This window comes from Vombatus ursinus, unplaced genomic scaffold (assembly GCF_900497805.2).
Source record: "Vombatus ursinus unplaced genomic scaffold, bare-nosed wombat genome assembly UNPS02014801.1, whole genome shotgun sequence".
Taxonomy (NCBI): Eukaryota; Metazoa; Chordata; class Mammalia; order Diprotodontia; family Vombatidae; genus Vombatus; species Vombatus ursinus.
Genome location: NW_020954579.1, coordinates 1,881,809 through 1,897,465, shown reverse-complemented (window position 1 = coordinate 1,897,465; position 15,657 = coordinate 1,881,809). Strand labels below are relative to the sequence as shown.

The 15,657-nt window shown below is 41.9% G+C and overlaps 1 protein-coding gene across 4 annotated transcripts in view; it reads left to right on the top strand.

Moving 5' to 3' along the window:
* CDK12 (cyclin dependent kinase 12) overlaps nt 1-15,657 on the top strand; it is a 72,707-nt gene that overhangs the window by 43,092 nt on the left and 13,958 nt on the right. For 2 of the 4 annotated variants that reach the window (XR_003570111.1, XR_003570112.1), the window contains exon 14: nt 14,985-15,108. Coding sequence is in view for 2 of the 4 variants with exons in the window: in XM_027873299.1 (XP_027729100.1) it covers nt 17-729 (713 nt within the window). In the remaining 2 variants the exon portion in view is untranslated. Of the gene's footprint in view, nt 1-16; nt 1,211-14,984; nt 15,109-15,657 lie in introns of those variants that run through there. The other 2 variants (XM_027873300.1, XM_027873299.1) reach the window with 2 other exon arrangements.

Here is a 15,657-nt window from a genome sequence, read left to right as displayed (position 1 = left end):
AGTAACCCTTCCACAGCATGTCCTCCTCACATTCTTCCACCAGAGAAGAGACCCCCTGAACCCCCTGGACCTCCACCGCCGCCACCTCCACCCCCTCTGGTTGAAGGCGATCTTTCCAGCGCCCCCCAAGAGTTGAACCCAGCTATGACAGCAGCTCTACTACAGCTTTTGTCCCAGTCTGAAACGGAACCTTCTGGCCACCTGCCACATGAGCACCAGGCATTGAGACCTATGGAATATTCTACCAGACCCCATCCAAGCAGGACTTATGGAGGCACTGAGGGGCCTGAAACAGGGTTCAGTGCTACTGACACTGATGAGCGCAATTCTGGCCCAGCCTTGTCAGAACCTTTGGCCCAGACCCTGGCGAAGAGCAGGACTTTCTCAGGCTCTGTGAGCCATCTTGGGGAGTCGAGCAGTTACCAGGGCACAGGGTCAGTGCAGTTCCCAGGGGACCAGGACCTCCGATTTGCCAGGGTCCCCTTAGCGTTACATTCAGTGGTCGGGCAGCCATTCCTGAAAGCCGAGGGAAGCAACAATACAGTGGTCCACACAGAGGCCAAATTGCAAAACTATGGGGAACTTGGGCCAGGGGCCACTGGGGCCAGTGGTTCAGGAGCCAGCCTTAACTGGGGAGCCCAAGCACAGGCTACTGCTTATGGAAAGCTCTATCGGGGGTCTGGGAGAGTCCCACCAAGAGGGGGAAGAGGGAGAGGAGTTCCTTATTAACCAAGAGACTGGTTTCCTGAAAGACTCCTTCCCTTTCCATCCCTTCTTTCTCTCCTCTGAACCTTTTAATGAAATCGTTTGCCAGATTGAGGTAATCGTCTGCATTTGGCTACTACAAAGCTGTTTGTCTTATTCCTTGCTCAGTTGCTGCTAGCGGGAGTTCTACATAGTACTGATGTGGGCATTTTGCTAGCCAGACCCCCTTTACTGGACTGAGGCCAGAGTATGAACAGCTTCAGCCCTAGCTGGCAGATGCTGGTGAAAGGGTTTGGGGAGGGTCATTAAATTGGGAAACAAAATGTTTTAGCAGCTCAGAACCTGCCCTACTTGGACAGGAAAGAGAAAAAATAGTTACAGCTCTGAGGCAAAAATCAGAGAGGAGGCTCTTTTGTTTTTGTTCCCTCCACCCTTCTACCTCTTAAGTGATTTCCCCCCCAGTCTTCTATTTTATAATTTTAAAAAATAAAGTTCAGAAAATTCAGTCTTCTGCATTGAGCAAAACTGAGAATGCATTGGCTGGGTTTAAGAAAATGCACCCTCCCATCTGCTACCCCAACTTTTTGCTTTTAAGTGAATCTCTTTTTCTGTTAAGCTGCTAGACATATCTCTCTTTTTCTGATAAATTTTCTGTCCCCGAAGTTTGTTCCATGTCTGCCTTCTCTCCCTGCATCTGAAGCAGGTTGCAGAATGTGATTGTCTTGGGCAAACGTGGACTTTTTCCTCCCTTCCTTTTTTGCCCCATTTTGGAAGGGCCTTTTTTTTTTTTTTTTTTAAACCTTTTAAGACGTGTGGGGAAATTGAACCTTTTAGAAGCTTAAGAGCCCAGGATGATTCTTTAACTTTTTTGAAATAAAGGAAAGGAAATTGAAACCCCAACATTGTTCTCTGTAACTCTTCAATTCCAAAAAAGGTTTAAAAATTGTTCATAAAACCCTACTCACGTGGGGAAGGTGCTACATACCAGAGTTTTTGGTTTGTAAATGGGGACAGCCCTGGATATTGCTGCTGGACTGGGGTTACAGACAGTGCCTCTGTACTTAGCTAAAGATATAGCAGTTAGTGTACCGTTTACACATATATATTTTTGATGTCAGAAAGTATTTAAAGATCTTTCTGGTTCCCACAGAGCATTGAAATATTGTCAGAGGAAAAAAAAAGGAGGGGGGAACAGACAAGTAAAAGGACATGTAAATTTAGTGTAGAATGGGTGTTTTTCCTGGAGATGTATCAATACCTGGTACTTTATTATTGTTGTTAAGTTTAAAATTAAGGAACTGGGGGGAAGGAATCATTTGCTATGTACACATACCAGTACCTATGCCCTGCCAGTCCTTTTTGAAGGTTCCCCCAGAGAAATTTCATGTTTATTTTAGTTTTGATAAAGCAGGTTGTATTGTGATTGCCTGGTTAGAACCTTGCCTTATCACAAGAATTCAAAAAGGGAAACCTTCTGAAGCAGGGGAGGGAAAGGGATACATATGAAGGTATATACCTGTATGCGCTTCATATTGAAGGACAGATATGAGTACTAGCATACGTAATATTTCAGAAAGGTACATACATTCACATGAGTCTTTATGTGCATAGATTATATATGATTTCTAAAAAGTTAGACCCCTTTTATGAATAAAAGCAAACATTGGCTGTTGGTTTTAGCAGTCTGGGGGAGGATTTGCAGAATTCAAATGAAAGAATATGAAAGCAGTACCATAAGAGAAAAATACACTATTTTTTTTTTTAAAGAAGAAACCTCCAAAGACATATATAACGCTCGTTTTTTTTCCCTTTATTGCAAATGGCAGAGTTCTGGTGTGTGTGTGTTTATTTTGTTTTATTTTGGTTTTTGGTCTGGTTTTTGCCCGTGGTGACACAACACTGATTGGAAAGAGAATCTTCTAAACTATTCTGGCCCTGACATATTTCAGTACCAACGTGTCCTGCTGAATTAGCTAGCCTCGTCAACACAGTGTTGGTGACCTGCATTAGAAGTCACTTGAGCTTCTTAGTCTGTTGGCTTTGGAGTCCTTATATATGGGCCTTTATACTTGGGATTATTATCTGAACTTGAGGCACTTAGCTTCTATTCGCTCTGCCTTTGATAAAGAGCTTAAGCTTGGGATACTTTCACAAGTATCTGAAATGAAATAGAATTGGTTGCCCCACCCAGTCTGAATAAAATTCTCTCGACATTTTCATTGTATTTTGGTTGTCAACTGTCATCTATCACAGTTTTTTGGTGTGTATTTTTCCTCACCCCCACCATTGCCATTTAAAAAAAAAATTATGCCAAATATCCTAAGCAATGTGCTTATTTCCTGTTGTGACCTGTACCCCTTCTGAGGTAAGGGAACAGGTGTGTTAGCATGTGTGTATGTACGTGTGATTTCCCTCCACTCCTCCATTCATTGTCTAAAACTTTAAAAAGAAAAGCAGGCATTGGGGATTTTTTAATTTTTCAAGGGGGAAAAAAATACCTTAACTACCCTGGATGCAGTGGAGGAAAAAATAACTATGAATTGTTCAGCTATATTTAAAAGTGGTGGAAACAAAAGTTTGAAAGAATTTCATTTTTGCTGATAAAAGAAAAATTACAAAACATAGTCTAACCCTATTAAAAATGGGGAATGGTGTTGGGTTGTTTTTTTTTTAGTTGTACCATGAAGAAGAGAAACATATTAAAATTATTTTGAGCAGATGAGAAATTTTATTCCATTTCATAAATATGGGATGGGAGGGAAAACTTTTGACGGGAATATTTTTTGTCATTGTGGGAAATTTTGACCCAGTTTTCTTAAGTTGCTTTGTCCGTAGGTAAAATGATGATTTTTTTTTTAAATGAGGGAAATTATATGTGCTTAAAACAGGACAGCACCAAGTCGAGTAGGTCTCTTATTAGGCTGCTTCCACCTTAAACATCCCCTCCATATATATATTTAAATATATATGTGTATACATATATATGTGTGTGTGTATATATATGTAATATACATATAAAGTTACAGTGCTGAAATGGTTAACAGGTTTTGACAGAGATTGCTATAGCAGAGAAGTGTCAGTGACCACTTTATTCTTCTTTGAGTTGGGTTTCTGACACATAAACCCCCTTTCTCATTTTTTGTTCCTTCCCCCCCCCCCGTGTACCTTTGTCTATGTACAGATATTTTGTAATATATTAAATTTTTTTCCTTTCAGTTTATAAAAATGGAAAGTGGAGATTGGAAAATTAAATATTTCCTTGTTACTGTACCACTTTTGCTCCATTGCATTTCCTTCTTCTGTAGCCGCTGATCAGGTGTGATAACATGTAAAGATCATTTTCTTCTTCTTTGAAATCAGGTATTCTCAATCTAGTGCACTATAGGCTTGAAATTACAGAATTGGGTGTTCTCCACTTAAGAGGGGTCAAGCAGAGGCAAATGGTGTTTGAGAATTTGGGAGTGAGAATAGGGAGGTGGGGAAATTTGGAATTGAGATGTAATTTTAAAGAGAAAACTGAAGTTGAAGTTTGTGAAGAACACAATTGAAACATAACTCATGCAAGGTTATGCAAATAAATGGTTATGCAAATTGTAGCACTGCCAAACCACAAAAGTTGAGCTTCATGTACCCTGACTCCTCCATGCAGGAGAGGTAAGTGGGTTTGAGCTCAGCTGCAGCTAAAGGAAAACAAAGTAGGAAACCCTTTAAAGTGAAGGAATAGCATAGGTCTCAAGCCAAACACCTCTTGTTCTTGTGATGTCTGCATCAGAGGGATTAGGTATGAACAGTTGCTATATTGTTTATTTCTCCTAGTTGGCAAGTCCAGAAAGCAAGTCAAAGACTTTCACTGTGTGAAAGCTCTGCTAGAGTCAGATTCTTCTCTTATATAATCACCTGAATATATCTACCCTCATTCTCCATGGCAAAGAAGGTTAAGGGTTAAATTCTTCCTTCTAATAAGTTCATTCAGCCTGTGAAAGATAAGATTCAAAAGAAAGGGGAAGAAGATACAGTTATAAGAAAGTTTAAGAAACTTAGGATGAGGAGGACAGTTTCTTGTTGGCCAGTGGAGAATTGGTAGGTAGACACAGGAAAGAGGAGTGAAGACAGGAGCTCAAGAACAAGAAATTAATGTTTTCTGTAGCATATACAAGACTGCCTTTTAACTTGGAAGTCTTAAACACCCATTGCTTCTTTGCCCATAACCCCAGTCTTCCCCTAATGCAGAAGTGTTTGTAGCAGGAGAATGAGGCACTTTACTCGATATTTCTTGGGACATATTTGCTAAATATTATCCTGCCTTATTCTGATGGCCAAGCCCCAGGGAAGGAGAGTTCTAGACAACCTGTTTATGTTGCAAGCTGAGGCAAGGGTAAGGCACTCCTCTTCACACAAGTGAGCATTGATCCCGTTAGCAGATAGTAAGGAGAGTCTGGTCTTCAACACTGAGTACTCAAGCCCAATATTTAACTAACTCTAAGTCACTAAACCTTTCAGCCTCAGTTTCCTCATCTATAAAAAGAGACTGTACTAAATGACCTCTAGGGTCCCTTCCAGCTCTAAATCTATAATCCTTTCTCCAATACTTCCACTTTTAAGACCATTCCTCATTTTTCTATATAATATAACCTTGCAACTCAATTCCACAAGTTCCCATGCCACTTTGACATTTATTTTCCACAACCTTAGGCTTTTTCTGTATTGTAGGGATTTGTTTCTAGTGGAGTCAGAGGAATTTCTCAGCTGAAAATATCGAGGATGTTTTTTATTTCATTCTAGCATACAGCCTTACCTCTTTTTGGTTCTGCTTCATTTCTTTGTTCTAGACTCATTGTCTTTCTGGAGAGTGAGGAAATGCTTTGGCCTCACCCTCCAGGAGAGGCTGAGCCACCTCTGTTCAGGCTTTTATAGTGGAGATGTGCAGGTCAGCATTGGGACTAGGAACACCAGAACTGGGTGCTGGTCCCAGGTGTAGGATTTTCCTCTCCTCTATTGCTAATATCCTTAGGAATGTTCTCCAGATAAGATGAGTTACTCCAAATCAGAGGAGGCACATGGCATAGAAGATAGGAAAAAACAAAGGTTTTGGAGTTATTTGGCCTGGGTTTGGATCTGCTAAAGATCTTGACCTCAGTCAAGTCTCTTAACTTCTCCAGGCCTTAGTTTGGGTATGAGGAAGTTGGGCTAGATCATCTCTAAGAATCTTTTCAACTCTTAAGTTCTGTATTTCTAAGGAGAAGCAGCCTTCGGTATGTGTGTCCCTGAGTGACAGTTGTTGACACTGTAGGGCACAATATATACACATCTGTATCTACTCCTCCCCTTCCAGCCTATGCCTTAGACTTGCCAGAGGCATCCATTTCCCTGCTGGATACCCAGGGCTAAAGAGATGGCCACTGGGGCTCACAGGAGCACAGCAGTGTCTTAGAAAGGTTGTCCATAGGACAACATACAGGTTTTCAGCGATTTGGAATGGGGTGGTTTGTAGGACAGAGGAGAGGAAACCAGATGAGACCAATGATATCTTAGAAGGACTTTGGCCTTTCTGGTGGGTATAGGAAGTTTTATTTATTTATTTTGTGAGGAAGTAGAATGGAAGAAAAGATAAATTGATTTACTGAGTGTTCTCTAGCTGGGCAAGAAGGAAGCAGAGGTAGTCTTCTGTACCACCCCCAACTCTGAGGCTTGTTACTTCTACCATTGATATTTCAAAGCTCAGATGCAGATGGTGTCTGTTGGACACAAGATTTGTTGTGGCTGAAGGGGAGAGGCATGAGGGGGGGCCTCCTGTCCATGGTTAAGGCATGTGGAAGCTACTCCAGTATTCTGGTGATGGATCCATGAGGTACTTGCATCTGTGACTGGACACTTGATTTCTCTCATATGCCCACCTCAAAGATAATGTTCTGGAGCCAACAAAGGGAAAGAAACTAGAAGCTAGTTTGAGGTGAACAGTCTGTATTACTCTTTAGGTAGGGTTTACTTGGGATGGGTTGTCTCTTAATGGGGCTTTTCTTACCTTCTCTGTGTCAGCCCCAGAGTTGTACTGTAGTTTATTCTTCTAGAAAAAGAATACATGGGCATGACCCACAATAGGAAAGTTATGTTAAAACACAAAGAACAACTTTCCCAAGATAGTTAAAACACTGGAATTGAGGAATCCCTTTCTTTGGAAATGTTGCTCTGGATTGGTTTAAGTAGACTTTGGTTTAAAGGCAAGAAGATGGTTAAAGAGGTTTCTCAAGGTCCCTTCCTACCAGGTACTTAAGGATAAACCAGAGACTTTATGTCCAAAGCATACCATTTCCCAGGGAGTCAGGAAGTAGTTTCTTGTCTCTCTCCCTTGAGAGGCTGTAAAAGGATCAGAACAAAACTTAATTTAAAGATAGGGTGGGTGAAAAGACCTTGGTTTCTGAATAGGCCTCAAGTCAGAGAGTGGTCTGATGAACTCTTTCCAGGAGTGAATTCTTTGTACCCCGTTAACATGTGAGACACCCTGAGAGGCTGGCTGTAAACCAAACCTCTGAGACCAGATTGAGGTTAGAGGAATGAGGTGAAGTTGTAGGGGCTGATGAGGCAAAGTACAGTGCGGCCATGCTGATGTGGGTAGCCTTTGACAAAAACCAGTAACTGATTATTAACTGCAGAAGAAGCTTATTGCTGTGGATGTTTAGAGTGGGAGCAAGGATTTTTTTTTTCCAGCTTTCACTTGCTCTAGAAAAAGCAATTATTAATGTCTGTAGCCCCGTGGAAGGGGGAGCTAATTGTTGAAAATGAGAAAATGTGAGCTCAAAAGTCTAGACCTTTTCCAACTTCAGGAACACCTGAGTTCTAACCCTCAACTAGAATCATTAATTCCTGCTAGGTGATAGAAGGTCTAAAAGAGGATTAAGGGCAAAGAAGTTAAAGGAAAGAGGAAGAGATATGGAATAGAGGAAAGAATTTGGAATATCCAAGTATCTCTGCAGTGGAGAACTGAGGAGGATAGCTGAATGACTCATTTCAAAGAAGAGGTTCTTAAGCTTTTTTGTGTCTTGATCCCCTTGTGGTAAAGCCTATGGACCCCTGCTTAAAATATTGTTTTTAAATGCATAAATATATAGGATTACAAAGGTACCCTATTATATTGAAATAGTTATCAAAAGATTTTTCTTAAAAGTCCACAGATTACAGGTTAACTGCTGCTTTCTGGGGACCCACTGTGTTTCAGTGACCAGTAGTATTCCCCTGAAGTTAGAACTGTAGGACTGGCATGCTAGATCTGGGTGCCAGGATTGAGGGAATTCTTCTAGAGAAGGCCAGGCTTGGTCCGGTACATAACTCATGTGTTGACCTTGATTTAGGCCTCTTTATGCATCCCAAGTGAGTTATTTAGGAACTTGAAGGAAGAATAAAACCCATTTGAGTGGTTGGGGGGAGGGGAGGTTAAGTCTTACTCTAAATTAATGCTAACCTAGTTCCAGTGGGTTTTCTCCTCTTCTGTGTAGCTCTGAATATTGGATTAGGGGTGGAGAAGAATAGAAAAGACAACATACTGAAAGAAAAGGTTGAAAGTATCAGGGTGTTTGACCTAGAGGAAATTCGGCCATAGCATGGAAGAGTGGCTTACCCTCTACAACAATTACTTTTACTGTCTTTAACCATTCACTTAAAAGGAATTGTGTGGAAGATGGCAAGATGTGCATTTTTATTACTATAGAGGGCTAACCTTGAGAAAGTGAAATTAAACATTAAGAGGGCCTTACTGTTGAGGTTTAGAGGTTAGGGGTGCTACTGGGACCCTGAAATAGCGACGTGCGGATCCTACCTGAATGAATTGGACCCAAGCCTTCTTTCAGGCAAAGACAAGGTTTTTTAAAGATCCGCCATATTGGCCAGACTCTTAAGGAATCTGCACATTTGTGATGCTCGTACTGACAAGCAGACTAGATTGAATCTGAACCATGGGCCAGATTGAATCTCAGCCTCTTAATGGAGACAAGATAGATCTTAGATATAGAAAGACTGTGGGAGGGATCTAGGAGTGGCCAATTAGTTTGGGGTGACTGGAGGAGGGCCTAGGGAAGGATCTTGATGGGAGTGGCCAGTAGGCTGAGATGACTGGAGGAGGGGTATAGGGAAGGTCTTGATGGGAGTGACTGGGACCTGGACCCAGAGAATGGGGTCTAAATAGGATTAAGGGTGGGAAGTAGCCCAGGGCCATCGGGGAGGTAATGGACAATGAAAGGCTGGGCTAGGTTAAGGATTGAGAATTGGTTGTAGGCTATAATGAAAGGCCAGTTGATAAAATTAATGCCTCAGGTGTCTGCTAGAGACTTACTTGATCTAGTGGGAAAATTCCAGTAGAGTTCAAGGGTGGGGTTTCCAGAGCCTGTATACCATCTTTACCAGTAGTAAAGACTGAAAGAGGAATCTCATGAGAGATTGCTGTGAGATCTCTATCTCTGGAGACCATTAAAAATGAGCACAGGTTCACTTAAAGTCCAGGAAATGAAGTTTTAGGATTGTGATTTTGATTCTAGGGACAAAGGTCATGGATTGTGAATACAAGAGTTGATCAAGGAATGGAATAGTCCTTAGCATTTCCCCAACCCTAGTGGAGAGGCTGAACCTTCACATACCTTTGGGTTTATTTGAAAATTGAGGTGTGTGGCTTATAGATAGGTAGCATTTTTTTTTTCTTTTTGTAGCTTGCTTTGAAGTCAGGCAACTGAATTTGTGATTTTGAAGACCACATCCAATGCCAGATTGCTGAGAGGAATAGTCTCATAGGTGGCACAACACATATGTGTGTCCCTGGTTGTTTTGAGAACACCCACCCACATATGCACACATCCACACACATATTGAACACACACTAGCCTCTGTGCCTCTCCTTCCTTCCTTCTTTTCCTCCCTTTAGTCCTTCTTGGAAGGATGCTCAGGGCCTCAAGAGCCCCTGAGCTGGTGATCTCAGATGTAAGAAATCAGTTTCCCTGAGAAAAGGCAGTATGATAGAGTAAGGGCATTAGACTAAAAATTCATCTGGACACTTAGTTCTTGTCCTTATAGAATTTCAGTGGGGAAGCAATAATTCAACAATATTGAGTGTGTCTACTGTCTACAGATTTGGATAGAGTCCTGGAGAGAAATCAGAGATGGTCCTAGCTTTTAAGGAGCTCCTGAATCCTATTGGGAGAGGTGGGAATCAGAGACAAGAACCTTAACAATAACAAAAAACAATTTCAATAGCACTCATAAGTAAAAATTTTTGGTTTTGGATCAGGCCTGTGATTTGGGGGAGGGGGATCCCCAGTATGGAATCTCCCTCCACTGATAGAGATCAGTAACTTCTGTAACTTATAGTCTTAGAGACTTTCCTGGAATACTGAGAGGTTACCTCATTTTCACAGCCAGTATGAGTCAAAGGCAGGAATTGAAGCCTGACTCGAAGATATGATCCTGACAAAATGCCTCTCACACAAACATGTTAATGAATATACATTAAAATACTGTAGGGAAGTGAGAGTAGGGTAGGACAGGTTTCTTGAGGGAAGCATGTTTTAAGATATTTAGAAGGAATGATATGGGGTGGCTGAGAAGAGGTAGAGCCTTCTAGATACTTGGGTTGGCACAACCAAAGGTAGGTGAATGAAAATGAGCCTGCTCTGTATAAATGAAACTTAACAGGATTAGAACAAGACAATACTGAGGAATGAGGTTGGTAAATTAGTAAAGCTGCTTTGAAGGTCAGTCTTACAAATTCAAATTTAGTTTGATTGACAGTTTAGGGGTGTCTGTTTTTAAGTGGAGGAAGAACAATGAAAATGGCTTTTGAGGAAGATTATTCTAGCAAGAGTTAAAACAGAGGTATTGGTGATTAACTGTTGCAATTGTCTAGCAGTGAGGTAGGTGATGAGGGACTGTACTAAAATAAGTACTGGTGAGACTAAAGGACAGGATTAGAGGAAAACCTAAGAAGACTTAATGATACTTTTAATGGGAAAAATGAAAGTGATACCTCCCAATTATGTGGTGAGTGGGCATTGGGAAGTGGTATGTTTTGGTTTCTAGGGGGAAAGGGGTATTACTATAGAAACCTACTATAAGACAAGACCATTTTCAATACTGGGGACATATCTAGTATGAGGCTCAATAAGGTAGGCACGGTATAGGGGCAAGAGCCTAGGCTCTGAAGAACTAGGTTCTAAGTCCTGGCTCTCTTATTACCTGTGTCACTTTGGGGAGGTTACTTCCTCATTCTGGGGTTTAGTTCCCCTCATATGTAAATGAAGGAGTTGGACTAACTTGATCCATCCCTTCCAGCTCTAAATCTGTAATCCACGTGCTTTTTTGCCCTAGTCCTCCCACTGAAGACAGTAAGACTCATTTGAAGAGTGAATTGCTGTACTCTTTGACGTTTGGAAAAGTGAGAGAAAGGAAGAAGCAGTGGCTACTATAACAATAACCTAGTTTATTGGAAGTATGCCTGGCAGGTTTTGGTCAATTTGTCCTAGGTGTGGGAAAGAAAAATGTGAAGTTTTGCCAATTCTTTCTTTCTTTCTTTCCCCCTTTAGAGCTTTGAAAGTAGGGTGTATCCAGCCTGTGACAGCATCTGTCTATGAATACAACACATTCTTACTCAATGCTTGGAAGGCCTCTCTCTCTGTCCCTCCCTTGGGGTTGTTTGTATCTCCGTCTTTTTTGCTCCCACAGCCATAAAGTGGGGGGGGGGGAGGCTGTTTATTAATTGGGTTGGGAATGGGGAGGGGACCAGCAGGGGACTCTTTAGTGTATCGGGCGGGGGTCTTGCTGAACGAGCCCATTAGCCAGCCCCACCGGCAGCTGAAACGGGGCTGCAGCCAAGTCCTCTCTGTTTCAAAAACTCTCCTTTGCCCGCAGCAGATCAGAACAAGGCCTGCGGGAGCCCTTAGCTCCTGATTGCAGCTGTGAGGAAGGACAGAACAATTTATAGGAAGCCAAGTGGCTCCTGTCTTTCTCTCCTCCTCTGACTTTGGAGAGGGTAGGGGGCTGGATCATTGTAGTCTCATTCCCTAAACACACACCTCTGAAGGATCTCCTTAAAGGGTATAAACAAGACCAAAAAATGTATTTCTATTAGAGGAATAGTATATGTGTGCTGTAGATATGATCACATGCTCTTCTGCCTACTCAGTATGAAGGGTCACTGCCTAAGAACAAAGGCCAAGCAGTACTAATAATATTGAAGAGGGTGTTGAGATTAATTTCTCACTTCCCCATCCAAATGACCTCAATCTACCCTCTAGAGCTTTAGCGGAGTTTGAATTGAAGGGGTTGGGTATGCTTTCTTAGATTCAGTCTCTGGACAGGAAAAGAGGCTCTAGAAAGGCCTCACTAGATACAGGGCCTCACTAGAGCTCACTTAAGTGTCCGCTTTGGCTAAGTCCAAGTGAGAGACAGTAGTGGGTCTATCACTTGCAAGTGACTTAGATACTTCCCTGCTGAGGGCTCTCCAAATGGGGTTATGCCAAGTTATAGAATCAGGGAATATTGGAGAATAAAGGAACATGGAGATCATCTATTATAGCCTCCTAGTTGTATAGAAGAGAAAGGAATTCCTCTCAGCCAATAGTGAAAGGAATTATTTGTTCCAGCGGTTCCCTCACTACTTAGTTGGAAGAGCTAGGACCAGGAGTCAGGATAGAACTTTTAGACCAGTGCTCTTTCCACTATACCACTTTTTTCATATTATATATGCATATGTGTGAATGTGTGTGTATATATATATATACACACACACACACAAACACATATATATGCATATGTATACACACACATACACATATATGCATATATACAGAGAGAAAGAGAGGAGAATGAGACACCCAGGCTGATGTGTGGGGGTGGTGGGGAGTTATTAGGGAAAAGGAGCTGAGAAACTTTCTATGCATTTTGTCACTAAATGAATAATATGCAAATGGCATACAAATTGAGAGAAAGGCATTTTTAGAGTCAAGCTCCAGCTCACTTGGGAACATGACTGGGGATGTTATGTTATGGTCATGGCTGAGGATTCTGATGCTCTCCACCTTTAAGTAGTAGCAGTCTTAGGACACCCATCACCCTTCCATGGGGGAGTAGTGTGGCCAAGAAAAAAAAAAGACTATTAGTGATGGGAGAGATTTCTTGCTAAGTTTGAACTCTGAGTCATAATACTGACACATTGAAATGCAAAGGAGGAGGAAGGGAAGAAAGGGAATAGACTTATTTACTAGGTAGAGAACCAAAGTCAAAATAATCTCTGAAGCTGCAAAGTAGAAGCTGCAATCCATAGGCCCTCAGCATGATGGGGCTCCATTTGAAAGTATACTGGTGCATATGCCTAGGTGAAGGGGGCAGCCTCCACCTGGTGGTAGGTAGGAGAAGACACTCTACACAGCTGTTAGGTACTGCGGTTGTGGGCTAGTGTTTTGCTTTGGGTGTGTAGTTTAGAAAAGCCAAGATGATAAGGAAGGTAGGAGGTTCCTTATTGCTAGCCTTTTCCAAGATAGAACCAAGGCATAAAGGGAAAAAAGGAGAGGAAGAGCCAGCTAGAGAGCTTAGACATCAAAGTTACTAGCCAAGGCTCAGGGTACATGGAAACAAAGAGTGAACCGCTAAGACTGCCAATAAGGTGGAATCCAGCAGTTACCCATAGAATTTCCTTGTATTTATCATCTGGTCCTGTCAACCTCAAGGCTGATGGGAGTGAGGCAAGGGGCAAAATATGGGGTTGACCTCTGTACAGATTGGTCTCCGGCTTGGAGACAGAGGACATATCTCTTATTCACCTGAATTACTCAAAATAAAATGCCTCATAGTCACAGCCTTTTCCTGGTCTCTAAACCACCCTTCAGAGAAGTTAGAACACACTTCTATAGAGGACCTGTGATCCTTAGGTCCACACAGCATCCTTTCTCCAATCAAACCCATCAATCCAATGTAAGACCCACCTTTCCTGCAAAATTTGCTTGTATAATTTTGTGATTTATCACTTTAATTTCTGTTGATTCATGTGTTTCTTTTCTCCCCTATCAGACCAGCTGTTTAAAAAAAAAGAGAAAGTCTATGTCTTTGTTTGCCATCTAGGGTTGGGAGTAATAATACCTTACGTTTGTGTAACACTTTACATTTTCACATATAATCTCTAATGTGAACCTCACCCTAACCCTGTGAAACAAGTGACTAAGAGACTGTGACTTATCCAAGGTCACACAGCAAGTCAGTAATAGAATGAAGACTAGACTCCTAGTCTTCACACTCCTCGTCCAGTGTTCTTTCTCATCTATTCCACGATGCCTCTAGGGAATGATGTCTGTTCTTTACTCTAGACTCCAAGTGTCTGATATGAATGAATGAACATATCACTTATTAAGGATATACGTTGTGTAAAGTGCTGTGCTAAGTGCTGGGAATACAATTAGAAAAGAAAAACAATCTCTCCTCTCAAAGAGCTCACGTACTAATAGGGAAGACAACACATACCAAAGGTTTTAGGTTTATATCAAATGGAAGGGCCCCCATGGTCCTTAGGGTATGGGGGCAAAGCAGTGTTAATACCTCTTCTTTTTTTTTCTTTTTTCTTTTTTTTTTTGCTGAGGCAAAAGTGGTTAAGTGACTTGCCCAGGGTCACACAGCTAGTAAGTGTCAAGTGTCTGAGGCCGGATTTGAACTTAGGTCCTCCTGACTCCAAGGTCAAAGTTATATCTGCTGCGCCACTTAGCTGCCCCCAGTTAATACCTCTTATTTAGCATCATTTCCACTGGTAAAATCATCTGTTTCTGGTTTTGGACCATATGATTATGCCATAGATTTTGCCGATGAGAACTTTCTTTTCTGAGATTTCATTTGCTGTGGCTATAGCACCTGCAGGAACAGTTGCCAAGCTGCATCTGAGCAGGGGCTACTTCCTAGCAGGATGCCTGAAGGCACTGAGCTGGAAGCATTGCCATTTCCAAGGGTCTTGGGTTCAGGGTCCTGGGTTGTTTGCAGCAATATGCAGGTAGTAGTGGTGGCCTACCTGCCCAGCACGTACTGCCTCCTATCTCTCCCTTCTCTCTGATATAAAACAATTCACTCGGGAGCTCAGTGAAGACTTACTGCCTTGTTTCAATTTCTCCAGGTGTTAGGAGTTAGTGTTTAAGGGTTTGAGAAGATTGTCATCATTTCTAATGTCTTATCAATTAAGTGTTCCCTGCTGGAAATAGCTTTTCTGATCTGGGGTTCCTTGTTTCATGGTTGTAATACTGACCTGCCTGTCTTTTCTTTCTTTATAGAACAAGTTAATAGCAGGAAGGGAGGCTCCTGAGGAATGTGCACCATGCCTACAATTATCTCACACTTAGAGCCTTGGCAAACCTCTTGGCATCTTTCTAGAGGTTTCTGGGATTCTGAAATCAGGTAAGAGCGAGTCTCACAGCTTGGTGGGATACCCCTCAATCTTCCCTTTCTATTGTCTCAGTGTCTTAGGGGAACCAAGCTAAGCTGTTTTTTTTTTTAATTTTTTCCCCTAGATCTTTGGAGAAAGAGATGATGTTGCTCCAGTTTGGTCATTAATTCTGGTGCCACCGATACCTCCTAGTTAGAAAGTCTCACACCTCCTTTCATGTAGCAAGCCATTTCCTTCTCATTGTTCTGTGCTCACTATCAGTGAATTTTTACCATGTTCTGGATACCCTTCAGGGGCTAACAGCCAAGTAGTCATTAATCTTCAGTTTTCTTTTCTCCAGGCTAGGTTCCCATCCTTTACATACCCTACCATCATTTGCCCTCTGCTCCTTTCTTCTTCCCTGCTTTTCTGTTAGGTGGGGAGGGCAGGGGATTGGGGGGGAGTCCTGAGATTTCGTTGATATGGGGAACTCCCGGTATGGAAATTTTCTGCAGTTGCCCATTATCAATGTATTATCTTCTGGAGTTGCTCAGGGTACTAAGAGATTTGAAGGACTTGTT